The sequence below is a fragment of the Microcebus murinus genome, chromosome 2 (genome assembly GCF_040939455.1).
Source record: "Microcebus murinus isolate Inina chromosome 2, M.murinus_Inina_mat1.0, whole genome shotgun sequence".
Classification (NCBI taxonomy): Eukaryota; Metazoa; Chordata; class Mammalia; order Primates; family Cheirogaleidae; genus Microcebus; species Microcebus murinus.
Window position 1 is genome coordinate 17,993,735 of NC_134105.1, and position 19,855 is coordinate 18,013,589.

Sequence of the window (19,855 nt, forward strand, 5' to 3'; positions counted from 1 at the left end):
CCATTTCAGAAATAACAACTGAGAAATTATGTGACTTATACAGGGTCTCACATACCTTAATTAGAGAATTAAGAGCATGAGAATTAAGAATTAAGAGCTGCTGAGACAAGACTGTCAGATTATCAGGGAATTCAGAACAGCGCCCTTCCTCATGCCCAGTGATAATCATACTGTTTCCTTTGTGATGAGACAGAAAATAAAGCTCCCTCTGTGTTTTGCAGTAAGATGACAGAGAGATGAAGTAACTTGCCCAAAGGTGCACAACTAATAAGTATAGAGTTTAATTTTGAACACTCAACCCAGATCTTTCTGCTTTCTTGACTGTCTGCCCAGAAACATGTTCTTACCAAGAAATTTTGTCTTCTGGACCCTTTCCGAGATACAACTCTTAGCCATTTGGAGATTCCAAATTCTGCTTCTAGGTAATTGGTAGGACAGGTAAATGGTATTCTTGGAGCAGCATACACCAGCCAGATTAAAAATCATTTTTTAATTTAGCAAATGTTTGTTGAGGGCCTTCTGTGTACCAGGTAGTATTGGCTAGTGTTTTTGATGGTGTTTTATAAACTGGGAAGCCTTATGTTTGGAAGTTCACCACAGGAATACTACAAAAAGAGATGTGTACTTCTTTTTGTCTCCTCCCGTTCACCTTAGCGATATCTCTGAGTCTCTGCTTGATAAGTGCCTCTATACCAACCACTCTCCTCATCCTGATATCTTGATACGGACTTCTGGAGAAGTGCGGCTGAGTGACTTCTTGCTCTGGCAGGTAGGTAGTTTCTATGCACTATTTTGTTTGTGTCAGGCTGAAAATTCTCACTGTACCCCCAGAGTGGATGAGAGTGGTTAATCCTCACTCCTAGCCTTTCTGTGACCAGAGAACTTCAGGGGAGAAGCTAAAATTTGGAAAAGTATCTCTAGGCTGTGCCCAGTAACATTTGCTATCCTTTCCCCACCTGCCCCTGGCTTTGGGAACCTATGTGGTTCTTGCTCTTGAAAGTGTAATGTGTCCAACCTAGAAGGAAAGTCCAGACTTCCAACTATAGTGAAAACTTCACTTGTGCCCCCTGTTTAAGGAATGGGACTTCTGCCTTGGTAACTTGCCAGGTATCGTAGCACTGCTGAGTTTGAACTTTGCCTTGCATTTACTAGTGTCTCCCCTTCAGCATAAAGGGCCACATGTATGCAAGCACGGTCTGTGAGTGATGTAAACTATCTTCAAACTCTCTCAGGGGCTTGCCATTGCCTGTCAGCTAAGTTACCCCAGCACAGGTGGTCTCCAAAAAGCTCATATCCAATTAAGTTTGCTTTTGGTTGAAAATCTCCATCCCCTGTTAAGTTTGTCCCTGGATGGCACATGACTGGGGGATGTCCTTGTTCTAGGAGAGGTTGGAAGGAGAGACTCAGCATAGATATAGCTCATATGATAAAGCTCCAGAAATTTTAATGGACCATGGTCTTTTTTTGAGACAGTCTCACTCTATCACCCCAGGTAGAATGCAGTGGTGGTGTCATCGTAGGTTACTACAACCTCAAACCCCTGGGCTCAAGCGATCCTCCTGCCTCAGCCTCCCAAGTAGCTGGGACTACAGGTGCGCACCATGACTCCTGACTAATTTTTCTATTTTTAGTAGAGAAGGGGTCTCATTCTTGCTCAAGCTGGTCTTGAACTCCTGAGCTCAAACGATTTTCCCACCTTGGCCTCCCAGAGGGTTAGGATTACAGGTGGGCGCCACCACCCCTGGCCAGACCACAGTCTTAAAAGTGAATTCTCAATTAGCTTACTGGCTGGGCACGGTGGCGTACGCTTGTAATCCTAGCTCTCTGGGAGGCCGAAGCAGGAGGATTGCTCAAGGTCAGGAATTCAAAACCAGCCTGAGCAAGAGTGAGACCCCATCTCTACTATAAATAGAAAGAAATTAATTGGCCAACTAATATCTATAGAAAAAATTAGCAGGGCATGGTGGCACATGCCTGTAGTCCCAGCTACTTGGGAGGCTGAGGCAGCATGATCGCTTGAGCCTAGGAGTTTGAGGTTGCTGTGAGCTAGGGTGACGCCACGGCACTCACTCTAGCCTGGGTGACAAAGTGAGACTCTGTCTCAAAAAAAAAAAAAATAAAAAAGAATCAATTAGCTTACTAAAGATATTTTCAGTCTTTGGCTGCACTAAAAAAAGTATAATGTGTGCCTATTGGTTCTGTGGCCTACTCCATTGCTCAGATCATGTTTGAGAAATTTACTTCTGGGCCTGAGTTTTAAGAGAGTACATTGGTAAACTTGAGGACTTAACTATAAGAGGCCAACCTAAATAGCAAGGAATTTCATGTCTTACAAGCAAAGGATAGTGGTCTGGCAAAGGAAAACAGGTGATGGTGTATTCTCTCAGAAAAAGTTACTGAGTGCCTTCTTTATGTCGGAAATACAATGACCAATTCAAATGATCCCTACTATCTTGAAAATTAGAGTTTGTTGGTAAAGACAAACTCTGAACAAGTCATTACAACCTTGGGTACAATTAATAGGTAGCTCTGATCTAGCCTTCAAATATTTGAAAGACTGTCGCTTGGAAGAAGAAACAAATTTGTTCTAGAGAAAATACCTGGGACCTTGGTAGAAGTTGCAGGGAAGGTGACATGGGTTTGGCTTAACAACTAGAGTTAACTAGAGTTATTCCCCATGAGGCATTGAATTCCTTACCACTAAAGATATCAAGCAGTGGCAGTCAAAACTCTTTACCCTGCTCTGTGGTCTACTTTATGTACATTATCTCATTTAATTTTCATAGTATCATAAAAATTAGGTGTTCCTATTACTCAATTTTACATTTGAGGAAACTGAGGCTCAGAGAGGTTAAATAACTTACCTCAGCTCAAATAGATGGTAAATGGTTAGAGCCAGAATTCGAAGCCAGGCAGTCTTTCTCCAGAGCCCATGCTCTTAACAACTGTGCCATACTGCTGCTACTTAAAATAACAATGGCAGCTACCATTTGTTCATTGCTGACTTTTATCAGGTAGTATGTCTCCCAGATTAGCTCTAAGGACCAAAAGCCAATAACATAATCCAGATGTTATTTCATAATCCTAAAATTGGCTCTTAGAAGAATCTTGGTGGAAATGTTGGTTTAGCCTTGTTTTAGTTCTGCTTTGCCACAGACAGGTGATCTAGCTGCCTCAATTGCTTCATTCCCTATTAGTAAGTGAATCAGGCCTAGCTGCAGCTCCAGGTGCCTGTGCCATCTCATCTCTGGGCTTCTGGGGCCTGCTCAGCCTGTTCCTTCTTTGGAGAACTGACCAGTGATGCGGCCCAGCAACATGTTACTAAACCATACTCTCTTCCTTCCCTGCCTATCCCAGACCTCCCACTCTTGCCTGGTGTTCCAACCCATTTTGTGGCCAGAATACACATTTTGGAACCTCTTCGAGGCCATTCTGCAGTTCCAGATGAACCATAGTGCACTCCAGGTAAGAAAGAGTTCAGGGCTGGCCTGCCTGGATGGGATGGAAGAAAAGGTTAGCACAGATTGACCACCTTACCATATACCAAGCATGTCGATGATGATGATGACAGTAGCTACCACTTAGTAAATACCACTGAGTATTTACTATGTGTCAGGCTCTGTGAACATTTTACATGTAGCATCTCATTTAATGCTCCCAAGAACCCAATGAAGAGGTCTTATTAGCTCCCTTATGCAAATGAGCACAAAGAAGAAAAATGATTTAGTCAAGGACACATAATAAGAGATAAGAGTGGGATTCAAGCCAATGTCTTTTATCTCTTAAAGACCCAGGAACAGTCTTCTCAGAGAGATTGGCCATTATTCCCTGAAGGTATTAGCCTAATAAAAGATTGTAGCAGTGGAGGTATACACAATCCCAAGCCTTTTCCAGAAGGGATTAAGAACAAAATAACATTGTGTTTCCATTGTGTAAAACTGTTGTGCCAAGACTTGAAATTCTGCTTTCAGTTTTGATCACCAAATCTTGAAACAGGTTTCATTAGCAGGCAGAGTCACTTGTGTTGATTAGGACTCTTAATAATAACGGTAGTGTGGGGGATGGTGGCTAACATATTGAGTATCTACTATGGCACTTGGGTGATTTCATCTAAGTTTTCTTATTTAACCCAATAACCCAGCACGTTTGGCATCCCTATTTTTTAGATTTGGAAACAAATGGGTAGATAGACTAAGGGACTGTTCTAAGGCCAGAGAACTAGGAACCTGAATTTTAAAATCCTAGCTGGTATTGCTGCTTGAGTGTGGAGAGACAATGGCCAGGAAGAAATAATGATGTAAGTGAGGGCTTCTCAGTCTCCTTGGTAGTAGGGTCCCTTTGGAGAATCTAATGAAAGCCATAGACTGTCTCTCTAGAAAAACTGCAGATCACTCAAACACGTGGGCTTTCGTGTAGAATTGCACTTATCACTGAAACACATAGAATCCTTGCAGGGCATTCACATAACTCCTGAAATCTGTCCATGAATCCCAAGTCCAGAACTCTTGATGTAAGTCAGTCAAGTCACAAAGATTTGATCATGTGTTTGATCATTAAGTCTCAGAATATGAGGAAGTTTAGGACAAGTGAAACAAAAAGCAGTAAAGCCTCAATTATCCACTGTCAGTGTGAAATGAATGTTAGATTTTCCCACATGACCAAAGCTGTCTCTAAAAATTAAAACTTTTTTATACCCTTTTTTGATGGAAAACTTTCTGAAATGTATCTTATACATAATTCATTGACACCTACTATATTCTACGGCCTTGCTAATAATGATGATTAGAATCATCACGTTCTAATGGTGATGATGATGGTAACCATAATCTTTAAGCACTTCACTCTATAGCAATGCCCTTGAAGAGTGGGGCTGTTTGCTCTAAGGTAGATCTCAAAATACCTGGCTTTGGGATTTCTCGTATATTTTTCTGTGTCCTCCCTCTTTCATTTCCTACTGCTGCCAATGGCTAATTTTAACAGTATCCCTCCTTCTCTTCTCTTCCTATTTACTGCTTTAAATCAGCTATAGGCAAGGAAACCAGTCAAGCTCGTTAGAAATATGTTTATAAAAAGAGAGTAAATTGGCTCTTCATGAAGCTCAGAGGAGCTTGGTGCATGAGTTTTTGTGTATGGATATTCTTATCTCTAATTTGGCTGCTCAGAAATGTTTTACAGTAATTTTGTATTTCTCAGATATTTTGCACATAGTTGTCAGAGGAGTTAACTGAAGTTTCATTCATCCCAGAGATATTTATTGAGCACCTAGTATGCATCAGGCACTGTATTAGACACAGGAGAGTGAGCAGTTAGCCATTCAGGCAAGATCTCTGTCTCATGGAGCTTTTATCCTTGAGACAGAAATAAACAAATATATAATTTCTGATTGTGTAATAAGGTGATTAAGAATACACATAGTGATGTTCTAGAAGGTTATGAAGAGAGTGCTGAGGTTTTAAAGTTTGGGACTGGGCGTGGTAGCTCACGCCTGTAATCCTAGCACTTTGAGAGGCGGAGGTGGGAGGATTGCTTGAAGGCAGCAGTTTGAGACCAGCCTGAGCCAGAGTGAGACCCAGACCCATCCCTACAAAAACTAGAAAAATTAGCTAGGCGCAGTGGCATGTACCTGTAGTCCCAGCTACTCATGAGGCTGAGGTGGGAGGACCTCTTGAGCCCAGGAGTTGGAGGTTACAGTTGGCTGTGATCGAGCCACTGTACTCCAGCCTGGGTGACAGAGCAAGACCCTGTCTCAAAAAGAAAAAAGTTTGGGTCTTGGAAGAACAAAAAAAGAGGCCAGTGAGCCTGAGAGAGAAGGCATGAGATGAGGCAGGAATAGGAGTCAGGCTTCAGATCATCCTGGGCCTTCTGGACCTGGTAAAAAAGCTGAAGGACTTTAATGAGAGAATGACAGGATCTGATTTGCATTTTGTAAAAATCACTCAGGATTTTTAGAAGGCAGGAGCCGAAGCCAGGTGAGAGAAAATGTACTTCCAGGTAGGGTGGTGGTAGTAGGGAGGGGATGACTGAAGATGGGAGTAAAAACAGATGTGAAAACAGAAACAATTGAAACTATATCAAGGTGATGATATAGCCCCCCAGAGAAAGGAATTAATTCCAGATACCTAAACACAGTTTTCTGACTATTCATCTTGAATAGAATCTCCTCTTAGGATAACTCAAACTAGAAAGCCAACTTAAACCTTACTTAAGAGGTTTATTTTTAATGGCAATGTTGGTAATGTAATTCTGAAACTCTTTATGTTTCTTGTAAGATAAAGCAAATAAATATATAAATATTAACATTATTAGGAACAAAGACACATAAGCTGTGGCCTGGGCAATTGGGGGGGGGGGGTTCTGCTGTTTCTTGGGATGGGATGGGATGGAATGTGTTTGAGGATGACTATTAAGAATTCTGTTTTGTATATATGAATTATAATTGCAAACATTTACTGAGTTCTTATCAATCTCAGGCAGCCATTACAAAGATTCTACGAAGTGCTATAAGGTAGATAATACTACTATTGACCCCTTGATGAAACCAGAGTTATAACAGAGATATTGACTATCCTGAAGCCTTTTCCAACACAGCCCCTTGGGGGTCCTGGCCAAGCTTTCTGTACCCATGAACCATCAAAGCTCTGTTTCTAGAAATCTTATCACTTTTGCAGAAGCACTGAGAGAATCCAGATTAACAACATCCTTCTCAGTCTTGTCCTCAGACCAGATTGATCTCTCTAGCCTTTTCTCACATCTTCCTTTTACATATCCTGTATTGTAGCCAAACCAGACTCTTCACAGTCCCTCAATCCCAGACCTTCAGTTTCCTACCTCTATTCTGTGCTCTCACTCCATCACCCAAATTCCCATTGTCAAAATCTGAGCTGCTCTGTCCCTAGGCCCAGACCAGTGTGCCTTTTTCTCTATAAGAAGCCAGGGCAGACAGCAGGGGTGAGGCTCTGGACCTAGAGTAGCTTACTGGAGGAAGACAGCTGGTGGATGCTAAGGGAAACAGGAACTCACCTATAAGACCTTGGTATCTGAAGGGACCATGAGAGTCTACAGATGGTCAGCCAGCCAGTCTTAGAGGCTGGCAAAGGGAGATCTTGACTAGGATACAGTAGGACAGGTCAGTAAGGAGGCAGGGACAGATAGGAATCAGGCCAGGGAAGAGTGGCGGTACAGAGGAACTGATCCTCAGTTACAAGTTGCATGGATAGTAGGTCTGTGAGAGGTCATTGACAGAACTAAGTAAAAAGTGTTTGTCCACATAATCTCCAATGATGATATTAGAGAGAGAAGACACATGTTCCTACTAAGCTTCCTTCAATGCATTTGTCACAGTTTAAACCAGGCTGGATCAACCAGTGTATTTCTAGTGCTCTGCAGGCAGTCACTCTGTTCTCCTTGGGAGAAGTTAAAGCTTGAGTTAGTCTCAGAAACTCCTGACTTTGAATCACGGCACTGCCTACTTAGCTGAGTGACTGACTGTACAGTTACTTAACCCCTCAGAGTATCATTTTCTTCTTCTATAAAATGAGAGGAGTAACAATTATAATACCTGCCTTGCAGGTTTGTGATAAGGATTCAGTAAGCTAACACATGTGAAGTGATGAGTGTGGTGCCTGGAACAGAGTTCATTTTCAGAGAACGGTGGCCCATGTTGTTACTACATATGTGCGCCTCTGAGCCTTTCATCAGACTTCTGTCTCTGGAAAAGCACCCTGCTCATCCTGTCCCCAGTAGAGTTCCCCAAGCAGGGAGACTCTGGGGACACTTTGGAACAACATGTCTCTGGAATGAGGTGTTCTCTGTGCCTGAGGGCAGCCCTCAGAAATGCATTTCCATGCTACTCACCTGGGCATGCTGGCTTAGGGGAAGACTTTTCATTGGCTAATAAATGTTTTAAAGCCCAGGATCTGTAGCTTCTCTCCAGCGATGTGATAGACTTGAGGATTTAAGTACTGGAGTAGCTATTACATCTTGTTCTCTGATTCTACCAAGGAGAGAACAGGACCAGAGAGGCTCAATGCCCAGAAGGAGTTTAGATTAATAGGTAAGAGCCACACTTTCAAAGTGAGCATCTTGGAGCCCTTGCACCAAGATTGTGTTAGATCTGTACAGATTGGTCATTATTCAAGTAAAGTATAATAGACATGTGGTCAGGAAAAGAGAAGTGGACATTTAGGATTTCTGTTAGCTTGAATTTTCCAAGGATGAGTACCTGAAAATAACTTAGAACACCTCTGAGATTGGAAGGGTATAGACCATGTAGGAGCTGGACAGTCAGGTATCCAGATGCAGGTCACCAGCTTCTCCACTCCATCCCTAGAAAGTACAGCTTACACATATATGCAAGATATATTTCCCATCATCCTCTCATGAAGCCATCTTAGTGGAGAAGCCAAGGAACTTCAACCAGCTGTGTGACTGACGCCAAGTGCCTCCCATCTTGGCCTCAGTGTCCTTGTCTATAAAATGAGGAGACCAGAGCAGATGGCCTTTAAGGGCTCTCCCAACTCTGTTATCCTAACAATGAACCACTGATTCCTGGCAAATAGGAGCCCAGCTTTGCCTGGGCCACAGCCCCTATTGCTGGCACTCAGTCTGGTGCCTCCATTTGGAAGAATCCTGTACCTCTCAAAGTGTCTTTAACCAGTTCCATGTTTCCTCCCTTTGTGGCTATGTGACCCCCATCCTTTCCATCCTGTCAAAACTTAGCCTTACTTAGCTCCAGCCACAGCAGTGGTAATAGACCAGCCCACAGTTAACAGTCAGGCACTAGGCCAGGCATTCATTATCTCATTTTCCTGAAACAACCCAGTGAGGTGGGTACAGTTATCCCCATTTTGCAGATTAAAAAGTAGACTTAGAGTCCTTTGGACAAGAACTTCTCAAACCCCAGTATTCCATGTGGACTTACTCTGGCCTGAGCAAGCTCTTCAGTTTTGTGCATCTTTGCCCATTATTCCCATTCTATATACCCTACCTCTGTCCAAATCCTCCCTGTTGGTCAAAAGCCAGCTCAAATTCTGTCCATGAGGTCTCACTGCTCCTTGACCTTCATCAGCCACAATTGCTTTCTCCTCTAAGCTTGCCCAGCCCTTCCTCTTGCTTCCCTGATGACCCTCACCACATCCTATCTTGTATTCTGGTACTTTGTGTACATGACTGTGTCTTAATCAGCCTGTCAGCACCTGGATTGCTGCGACTGTGTCCTGTGCATCTCCATACCCCCAACAAAGTTCTGTACATAGGACCCAGGGTTCCTTCTGACCAAAGCCAGGAAGAAGCCTTTCCAGCAAGATGGAGAGCCTTAGCAGCAACTGCTCAAGCCCGTAGCCTTCATAGCTACACGTGTGACTCATCATAATAGCGGAAGAGAAGTACCCTTGAATGCCTGCCATCATTCAAGAGCCTAGAGGGGGGGATATTCCAGAATTCTCATTTGTCATCTTTATTCATGCAATAAACCTTTATTTCTGAGAGAGCTTAGCAAATCATTTCCCTGCTCTGAACCTCCATGTCTGTGTCCCACAGAAAGGACATCCCTCACAGCCACTGTGAGGGTCAAATGAGATAACAGATGAAGTGCTTGTGCACATGCAAGATATTCTTTACACGATGAAGACAGCAGTCAAGGTGCTTACAGGCTGATTAGGACAAAGACATGTACACAAGTTACCATAATATAAGGTAGAATGTGGGTAAGGGTCATGGAAACAGTTTCTCACACATGGAATAGGTTTGGCAGGAACACAAAGGCCCTGGCACGAACAGAGAGCATCAGCAAGGCACAGCAGGCCCTGGTTCTGCTCCAAAGGGATTTTCCCCTCTCCTTTGTCAGGAGCATCCTCCCTCACCTCCTAGGATTACGTGGTCAGTCAACGGAGTGTTTCACACATGCAGGGCACCCCAAGTGCTAGAGAGGAAAAAAATATAGTCTTTGCCCTCTAGGAGTTTATAGTTTGGAGACACACACAGGTATGAGAAGTGCTGCCAGGGAATATAATCACCACCTGGTTGTCAGGGCTGGTTCCAGGAACCCTGGAGACTCTTGTCAAGCCTTCAAGGGCTTATTTTCTAACAGAAAAAGTGGACCATGGACACTGACACCTGTTATAGGCAGAGTGCAATAAGTGGCTTAAGAGAGTTGAACCTGCTTCTCAGAATATGCATAGGAGGGTCATTTGCTGGAAGAATCAGGCTGGTCTCCATATAGGAGGCAAGTCTGGAGCTGATCCCTGAAAAATAACTTAAGGAGTTGGGAGGACGGTACCCTCAGAGACCAAAGGAAGTGACCTGATAGACATGCCCCAGACAGGAATAGGACCTTCCTTGCAGCACAGAATAGACAATAACAACTTGTTAAAATTGCTGTTTCTGAGAGCCTGCTAACATGCCAGAGAGGATTTTGCATATATTATCTCTAATCCTTAAAATCACTCTTCAAGGTAGGCACAACCCCCACTTTACAGATGAAGAAATGAGGTTAGAAAAGGATTTGCCCAAAGCCACAGAGCTAGGTGGTGTGGGGATCAGAAGTCAGACCCATATTTGCCTTCTTCACTTTCAAGTGCAAACCTGCACACCATTTAAGAAATACAGATGTTTCCACACAAAACAAGCCAAGATGGACCCAGAACTGCCACTGCCCTGCCTGTACAACATGGGTGCCACCCACCACATACCTATTCCTAAGCCTTTCCAAATCTGGTACACAGGCTCCACTGTTCCACTTCAGTTGGCCCACCCTGTGCCCCACCTACCTCCTCCATCCCAGTTCCACCCACACCTAAAAATGATTTCCACACCCCAATCCCCATTTTTCTCTAGCAGAAGGCCCGAGACATGTATGCAGAGGAGCGGAAGTGGCAGCAGCTGGAGAGGGACCAGGCGGCAGTGACAGAACAGCTGCTGCAAGAGGGGCTCCAGGCCAGTGGGGACGCCCAGCTCCGACGGACACGCTTGCACAAACTCTCAGCCAGACGGGAAGAGCGAGTCCAAGGCTTCCTGCAGGCCTTGGAACTCAAGAGAGCTGACTGGCTGGCACGTCTGGGCACTGCATCAGCCTAAGGGAGGCTGGCCACCTGCCACTTTGCCCTTCCCTCTGCCTCCAGGGCCCCACTCCCCTTTCTTTTCTTGGTGAAAGGCACCTCCCTCCTGATGATAAATTATGTTCCCTTTGCTTGGCAGGGGAGTCTCCCCACCCCCAGCCAGGTCTACTGGCCATGGATACCTTTGGGCTGCCTGGGACAGTGGCCCCTGGGAAGGATTGAGGGTGAGGTCTCCCACAAGTACACTAAATCCAGCTCTGGTCATCAATAGGTTTGGAAAGCAGGGGATACCAAATGATCAACTGCCTGTGCTCCTAGATGCACTTTCTCTTTCCACCAGCACATCCTTCAACACAGTTTCAGGGAAGAGGGCTCCCCCAAACCATAGCCCTTTACCCATTCATCTTAGCCTTTCACCCAACTTTAACAAAAGATTGGGTTCTACCTTGGATCTGCTGGTAAATAACTAATAGGCAGCCAGTTATTTGGGCAAGAAAGAAACGGGCGGAGAGACAGAAAGAAAATTTGCCCATCTGCTGCTCCTCCCCTTGGCTCTCCACCTGGGATTTGCTATTGAATCTCTACCCTCTCCCACCATGCAGTACTGATTGCTCACTGAAAGGCTGGGCGCCCCCAATGGTGCATGGAAGCCAGGCGGGTGATTACAATCCAATTACCTATTGTCGACTCAGCCCACACAAGCTTTTCTCCTCCTCTTGCAGGGCATGGGGCCAGGCTCCACTCGCAAGTGAGACTGGCCCCCTCCATGGTACAGAGTAACAGAAGGGCCTATAGGCCCTGGTGACTCTAATCCAGCACAAGCTTTCCCTGTAACACGTCAGGGCTGAGGAGAACCAAGCACATCTTCAACTGACTCTGCCTCCTGCCCTCCCTATCTACAACTATGATTCCCACCTCCAGTCTTCAAGGTTTCTCTCAGCTTTTTGAACTGGCTTCCTCAGTAGGCTCCCAGATGACCTATTCTCAGCATGGCAAAGCTTGTTCCAGGCCCTTTCTACCTGTGAGGGTCAAGGCTGTGTCCTTTCCCTTACCTCCCTGTCAGGCCTTGCTGCAGAGCTGCTGAGAGGATTAGTGCCTTTGAAGAGCTGTCTGCCTGAGCAACTTTGCTTCAGGTGCCCCACAGCAGCAAGTATCAGCCACTGACACAACCAGATGCTGCTGCCTTCAGTCTTCCCATTTTCCTTTCCGCAAGCTGTTTCCCCAGCATCTCCCTCTAGGGGAGGGGTGGAGTCTTGCAAGCAATGTTAAGAGCGTACTTTTTAGACCCTTAACTTTCCTATACCCCAGATCCCCCTCCCTTTTCTGTGCCTGGATACCTGGCGTTAGAGACCCCTTGGCCACCATCCCTGCTTCCAGAATCAAATATAAAATGCCAGACACTGCGATTGAGAAGCCAGTCAGTGCACCCTTTGGCAAACCCCTCCTGCACACCTGGTGCTCCCCACTACCAATCCCTGGCACAGGGTTCCTGGAGAGCAGGTGCTGTACATTTTCCAGCTCTACAATGGGGCTGTTGACAGCCTTAATTAGGGAGGCATGAATTATGCGGCTGTAATGCAGAGCCCTACAATTAAGGCGGGAATGAGGGCTGGAGGCAGCAAACGGAATCTGCCCTGTTAGCGTAGCTATTGAATCCCTTCTTTCTGTGACTTTCCTTAATATGATTGGGTTACGGTAGAGGTGATTATTGAGGCTGTTATCTCTTTGGCCTGAGGTCCTGTATTCTGGGAAAGGTGCACAGGGTGGAGTAGAGAAGAGCTGCCCTAGGAGGCGCTGTAAGAGTGGAAAGAAGAGGCAGAGAGGCCATTGCCATCCAGTAGCAGGGGTTGCAATATATTAAGTTGACTTGAACTCTTCATGGTTGCTGTGTACCAGTATAATTTGTACAAACCAGCTTCAACCCTTCCCTTAAGAAACCAGGTGGGATCCATGTAAGAGTCCTCCCACCTGTAAGCCAAGCCCCCATTTGAGGGCATTTATGCTATTGTGTTTTCCTGGGTCTCAAATAGAAATTTAAAGATTCTTAGATGTAAAACTTGTTTGCTAACTGCCAGGGAAGAACGCCTTGTTTTGCTGCTTCAGTTGCCTGCCCTCCCTCAGGTGCGCTTGGCTAGCTCCAGGACCCCTGGCTTTGGGCTGGGGGGCACTAGAAGAGCCGTTTTGCCATCACAACACCTGTTTCCGAACCCCCGGGCGCTTTCCTCCACCCTCCTTTTCCTCGCGCAAGTGAAATGCAGCCAGCTTGACAGTGCGGAAGGAGGGATTTCGCCAGCTGTGTCTGCAGCGCCCAGGTTGGTGGCCACGTCGGGTGTGGGCAGCTGGGCTAGATGTCTCTCAGATGGCTAGAGCGGAGGGGGAATGAACGCCAGTATGCCTTCTTGGCGGCCGCTCTACGTCCTTCTGTAGAGGGTGCTGAGGTCTGGGGGTACAGGGATTTAAGAGAGCCATCCCACAAGCATTGGGCAGAGGGGCTTCCATAGCATTTGGGGTGGCGGCTGTGCCACGGGTGCTGAAAGGACAGCTCCTACCTGCCCCACAGCACCCTAAAGGCACCTCTGCATGGGAAGTCTCCCCCTTGAACCCCTACCCCACCTCGAATGGGCCGCCTTCCAGGTGAGGTGCGCGAAAGGCTTCCCCGGAGTGTCAGCTCGGAAGGATGCACGTCCGGCTGCGCCAAGCTGGCTTCCCCGCTCTTTTCCCACTTCGGCGTCAGCCTGGGCCCTGGGAACCGCAGCCTGTGCCTCCAGGCGCGCGCTTCCTCCCGCTTCCAGTGGAGCAGGGCGGTGCGGCCAGGCCTCGCAAGCCCCTCTTCTGTGGCCCCGGGCGGGAGCAGGAAGGAGAGCCGCTGAGATGCGCCCAGAGTGTCGCACGGCTTGGAGAAGTGGGTAGCTCGGTTGCATAAGGTGGAAGGAACTTGGTAGTTTGCAAAAGCCAGCTCTTGGCGGGAGCCGGAAGCCAGAGCCCGCCGACTCGCGCACCCCTCATTTATTGCCTTCGATGCGCGCCTCCCCCACTGCGCCCCCACCCCCTCCGCGCGCCACCGCCGCCTCGCGCGCCCTCCCCCTCACACCCCCCTCCTCACTCCCTCCAGAGGAGGTGAGTTTAAACCCCGCCCACGTGACCCCAGCTGGGCCAATGAACGGCGGCGGGAGGTGAAATCCGGTTCTAACCGGTCCGGGGCTCCCAGCGCTATAAAAACTTTATAAACCCCCCGGAGCCCGAGCAGTGTGAAGAAGAGGAGGCGAGAACGACCCCCGGACCGACCAAAGCCCACGCGCCGCTGCATCCCCGCGTCCAGCGCCCACGTCCCGCCGCCGTCGCCACCATGCCCAAGAGAAAGGTACGTGGCGCGAGGGCCCCAGGCGCTGGGCCGCCGCCACTACCGCTGCTGCCGCCGCCGCCGCGACTCAGGGGCACGAGAATCGGCGCCGGGTTGGAGCAAGCGCAGCGGCTAGGCGCGAGGGCTCTAGGCGGTGTCGGGCCGCCTCAGGCTAATCCTGCGCGGCTCGGCTGCCCGCGGGCGCCAGAGGCCATATTGGAGGAGCGGCGGCCGCGGCGGGAGGAGCCATGTTGGCGGCTGTTTATCCCGCTCCCCTCGGGCTCGACGCGCCCGCCCCGTGCCCCCTCCCCCATCGCCAGGCCCCCTTCCCTCCCCTCCCTGCGGGCGGGCAATTCAAACCCGAAAGGGCGGGAAGGCGGCACTCGGGGTTGGCGGGCGGGGGAACGCGCTGCCGCCAAAAACCGCCGCCGTGAGGGGGCGGGGCCGCTTCCTGGCGGCGGGGCTTCGTGTTATGTGGTCCCGCCCCTGCCCGCCCACGTTCCCCGCGCACGAGACGCGCGCTGCCGCCCACGAATTTCCCCGGCTGCGCGCGCCTTCCCGCTCCCGCCCTCGACAGCTGCCATGGCAACGGCGCTCGACTCCGCCTCCGAAGGGGTTTGCACCATCTGCAGCTGTTGCTCTTGCCTGGCACGGTGGCGCGGGCGCGGGCCGTCCTCTCCGGCCTTGCTCTGGCTTAGCCGGCGCTTCCCCGGGCCAGGGCTCCCAACGCCAGCTCTCCCGTACGCGTACTGGGCTTAAACACATAAGTACGCTTACAGCTTCCTGAGCACTCCAGTTATTTGCATCGGGGCTGGGTATGCTGAAAACTATTGATTCGTACACGTCCTAGAAAAGTTGTGTGGACGACTCCCGCAACTTTCTTTCATTGGGATTCTGTTAAACTGAGGGAATCCCTAACTACCACAAAAGCTGCAGTCTTTGTTTTTTATAGGCTGAAGGGGATGCTAAAGGAGATAAAGCCAAGGCAAAGGACGAAGTAAGTCTTATTTATTCTCTTTAAGGGTCATACAAACCTTGGACTAGTAAAGACCACAGGATTCATCTGGTGGGAATTAACCATAACTCTAGTTCTGATTTACTTAAATAAGCTCTCCTCACTTATTATAGTAGAGCAAATTGACACCACAGTTTTTATTTTTGTTTTGTTCAAGTGATTTCTTCTGTCCTATTTCTGACTTTATCATTATTTTTAATAGCCACAGAGAAGATCCGCGAGGTTGTCTGCTGTAAGTGCGTTTACTTTTATTTAAATCTTCATATTTATCTCTGAAACTAAGAAACACTGGAAAACAATCCCCTTTGCTTCCCATGAATTATGGTTAGTGGCTGGTTTTTAGTGATCTACTCTACTTGGGACTCTTACCCATTTGGAGATTGCTGGCTCCAAAATTCTGATGACTATAGCCAAAGTGGGACACTTCAGAGTGTTACTTGAGTGGGTTTCTGAAGAGCTGACATTCTAAAAGAAAGCCAGCTACAAAAACTTTTGAGAAGTGGGGGAAATTTCTCTTTCATTGGTATTGTACGTTGGTTGTGGGTTTTCTTTGGTCCATTGTACTGATGTTCTTTTTCCTCTCTTTCTGCCAAAAAAAGAAACCTGCTCCTCCAAAGCCAGAGCCCAAGCCTAAAAAGGCCCCTGCAAAGGTTAGTGCTAACATTGGAATTGATCATCTTCACAGGATGAGGACTGTCCTTTAGTAACTTCATTCACTATAATGGCGATCCCATTAATGGATGTTATAAATTGTTTTGATAGCTTCTTTATCCCTGACATAATAGTAGTTTCCTAATCTAGAATTCTGTCATCAGTTTACAGAAAATTTTGCACTTTTAAAAATTAACACCCAAGTGTTCAAGCTGATTTATTCTTTTACTTCTACTTAGATTTGAATTTTTATATAGTAAAGCCCAGGTGTCCTTAAACTACGGCCCGTGGGTCACATGCAGGTATTTTTGCCCATTTGTTTTTTTACTTCAAAATAAGATACGTGCAGTGTGCATAGGAATTTGTTCATAGTTTTTTTAAACTGTAGTCTGGCCCTCCAACAGTCTGAGGGACAGTGAACTGGCCCCCTGTTTAAAAAGTTTGAGGACCCCTGGTGTAAAGACCATTGCAAATATAGATAATAGCCTCCTTTTGATCAGTTCTTATCAATGGGTGAGAACTTCTGTGTTTTATCTTCAATAAACAATTCTACCTTATATAGAATTTTGCAGACCATACCCTGGTGATATGAAATGGGGAGAAACAATTCTATTTTTTCTCCTTTTTAGAAGGGAGAGAAGGTACCCAAAGGGAAAAAGGGAAAAGCTGACACTGGCAAGGAGGGAAATAATCCTGCAGAAAACGGAGATGCCAAAACAGACCAGGTACAGCTAATTGTTTCACTTTGTTTTAAGTCTGTCCATTCAGTTGCTAATCTCAAAGACTTTATTGCCCTTATATCTACATCACTCCAAAAGTACCTTGTGGTCCAGAGTTTGCTTATGGTTTTCCTGTTAACTTAAATCCTGGATTCTTGAAGTCTCTGCCTTCAGCAAAAGGGCACTGCTGGGAGTAACTACAGATCTTCTAACCCTGGTGTGCCCCCCTTCCCCAATTTTACATTAGGGGCCGGAGTCTCAGTGTCTTAAGTACCTGAAACTTGAACTTTGGCCTCAGAGCAAAATGATAGCTATAGGTGGGATGTGAACAAAAGTAGTTTCAAAATCTACATATTGCATTAATTTGTCTGTTTTTCTTCTAGGCACAGAAAGCTGAAGGTGCTGGAGATGCCAAGTGAAGTGTGTGCATTTTTGATAACTGTGTACTTCTGGTGACTGTACAGTTTGAAATACTATTTTTTATCAAGTTTTATAAAAATGCAGAATTTTGTTTTACTTTTTTTTTTAAGCTATGTTGTTAGCACACAGAACACTTCATTGTTGTTTTTTGGGGGAAGGGGCATATGTCACTAATAGAATGTCTCCAAAGCTAGATCGATATGGGGAAAACACCTTCCCCTTCTAGTTTTGAGAGACTTCCTCTTGGCTCTCGGGAGGAGGGATTCCCTGACGTTGACACATAGCCACCTTGGCACAAATGCCTTGTGGTATGGAAAAACTAATTTGTTTTTATGTCCTATTCTCCCTCTCTGCCTTCAGCATAGTCTTAACTCCCTTAAACCCAGACACCTCTTGGGGCCTGACCTCCAATAATTGCTTACCAGTATGTCGGGTAATCTGGACTTTTCCAGTGGTACCACTGAGATGGCATCCCTCAAAAGAGCAGCAGTTCCATTTGTAGATTGTGGATCTTCAGATAAATTCTGCCATTTTCATTTCATTTCCTGAAAGTCAGGGTCGGCTTGTGAAAAGTTGTTAAACAACATGCTAAATGTGAAATGTCAACCCTCACTCTAAACTTTCTCTGTTCTGGAGCATCAAATGAAGACTTCATTGGGTTTTATAGTGGCTTTCTGATTTTGGTAGACCATTGAAGAAGGGAGTTTGAAAGTTGTTGTATACTGTTAACGATTGTCTGCCCATGTCCTGCCTGAAATACCATGATTGTTTATGAAAAGTATCTTTAATAAAGCTGGATACAGTTTGGCTTGGAATACTGCCTCTGATCTTTTCCCACAGTGGGAGAACTTGGTTTCTCCAAGTCTCTTGAGACAGGATGCATTCTGCCTTGAGGTGTAGAGGTTCCATGTACAGTCGAATGATCTTTCGTTGATTTATATAGTCAATCTCCAGAGTACATCGTGCTAGGTGCAGTTCGGAAGGATTCCCAGAGTGCGCTGGCTGGTGGTAAGAGGCTGGGAACAGAAGTGATTGCTCTACTTGGTTATGTAGCATTCCCTAAAGCATTTTGAGGTTTTTTGCACTACTATGAAATACACTTTTAAATGCAGATTTTTGGTAGATCTAAAGTTTTGCTTTGGTAGCTCAGCAAGGAACTTCTCCCAACCCCTGTAAAATTAGCAAATTAATAAATCTGATGGTAGACTTTTATCAGTAGATACCCCAGTGTTTGTAGACAGTTGGCTGTAAGATGTGTGAGGCAGATGACTTAAGTAGACCTGCAAACAAAGATGTAAGAAGGGATTTTCTGATTGTTTTAATTTGGAGATGCTGCAGAGAACCCCTTTCCAGTAGCAGAACACCAAGAAGTTATCAGTAAGGATGTAGAACTTGTAACGAATTTGTGCTTGCAGTTTGAATTTGCTTTCACAAACCATCTGGCTGTATTGTTTGAGGAGAATAAAGTATATTGGAGGCTATAAAAATGCTTTGTCTATTTGAGTCAAAAAGGTAGAAGTATCAGTTACACTTCCTTTAGAATGTTTTGTATTATCTCTCATCTTAAGTGTTGAGACAATTTTGTAATGTGTTACACCACTTTATGGATGAGGAAATGGGCTCAGATGAAGAAACTTGTTTAAGGTTATGTGCACATCTAATGAGCAGCAAAGTCAGGATTCAGACTTTTCAGCTAGTCTACCAGTAGGGAACCTGAAGCCTTGAGGTTACATGTGGCCTTCTAGATCCTTAAGTGTGGCCTTTGACTGAATCCAGATTTTACAGAACAAATCCTAGGATTCTAGAGGAGGTATCTTCCATAGTGGAAACCATTGCAGGTGTCTTTAAGTGGTTAGGTGTACATTTGGTTGGTATTTGAGTGGAAGTTGCAGAATTTGAGAAAGCAAAAGTTCGGGTTCTTTATCAATATTCAGATATAGTAAAATCTGTTGAGCCATGGACTATGCTGGCACCTTCTGCCACATTGTCTTTAATATTTTGTTCAGTCCTACAATGTCTAGATGTTACCCCCATTTTATAGCTGAGCGGCAGGCTCAGAGATATGAAGTTTAACTGGCTGAGGTTAAACTTGTTTGTAATCTGTTCTGTTTCTGTTTACGTGGCTCTCTTTTATGTTGCCAAAAACTTAGCATGAACAGGGTGAACTTGAACTCTTCCTGGAACATATTTACTTATTTGACTGCTTCTGGACCATGAGAGGAGTGGTAGACTTAAAAAAAAAAAACAGACATCAAAATGTGGTAAGGACCGTTCTCTAAGATAGTCATGGTATGTTCAGTGCCTGCCCTGTCCTAAACTCTAAGGTCTTCGTATAAAGAGTGGACTTTCTTCTCAGCCCTGCCTCCAAGCTCCTTCTGATTTCAGAAGAAAAGTCACCAGTAACCTGCATTAGGATGCTTTGGGCTTAAAGCAAAAAAAATCAAATAGCATGAACAGGAGGATTTCTCTCTTAAAACAAGAAGTCCTGAGGTAGGGTTTTAAGGACCCAGGTGGTTCTTTCATTTTTCTGCTCTGCTGCTCTCAGGATGTATCTAACCACTTCCCCTTCAAGTTGGCTGCTCTGGGATCATTACTTGCCACACTGATGTCCCTAGGCAGGAAGACCATTTCTCCATTTTTTTTTTCTTTTTAAGAA

The 19,855-nt window shown here is 46.0% G+C and overlaps 2 protein-coding genes across 7 annotated transcripts in view; both read left to right on the forward strand.

The window, feature by feature from the left end:
* Window positions 1–13,110, forward strand: part of DHDDS (dehydrodolichyl diphosphate synthase subunit) — a 29,060-nt gene extending 15,950 nt beyond the window's left edge. For 3 of the 6 annotated variants that reach the window (XM_012750586.3, XM_075995440.1, XM_012750587.3), the window contains 3 exons: window positions 655–769; window positions 3,358–3,465; window positions 10,834–13,110. In XM_012750586.3, coding sequence (XP_012606040.1) covers window positions 655–769; window positions 3,358–3,465; window positions 10,834–11,073 — 463 coding nt within the window. In that variant the 3' untranslated portion in view covers window positions 11,074–13,110. Of the gene's footprint in view, window positions 1–654; window positions 770–3,357; window positions 3,466–9,183; window positions 9,486–10,833 lie in introns of those variants that run through there. The other 3 variants (XM_012750588.3, XM_075995441.1, XM_012750589.3) reach the window with 3 other exon arrangements.
* Window positions 13,111–14,072: 962 nt separating this feature from the next.
* LOC105863488 (putative Dresden prostate carcinoma protein 2) lies at window positions 14,073–18,003 on the forward strand. The gene is given in 8 exon segments (XM_012750591.3): window positions 14,073–14,171; window positions 14,245–14,358; window positions 14,360–14,415; window positions 15,347–15,391; window positions 15,612–15,641; window positions 16,009–16,059; window positions 16,690–16,785; window positions 17,163–18,003. Coding segments are annotated over 8 exon segments (564 nt in total). The 3' UTR covers window positions 17,236–18,003.
* The last annotated feature ends 1,852 nt before the right edge of the window (window positions 18,004–19,855 follow it).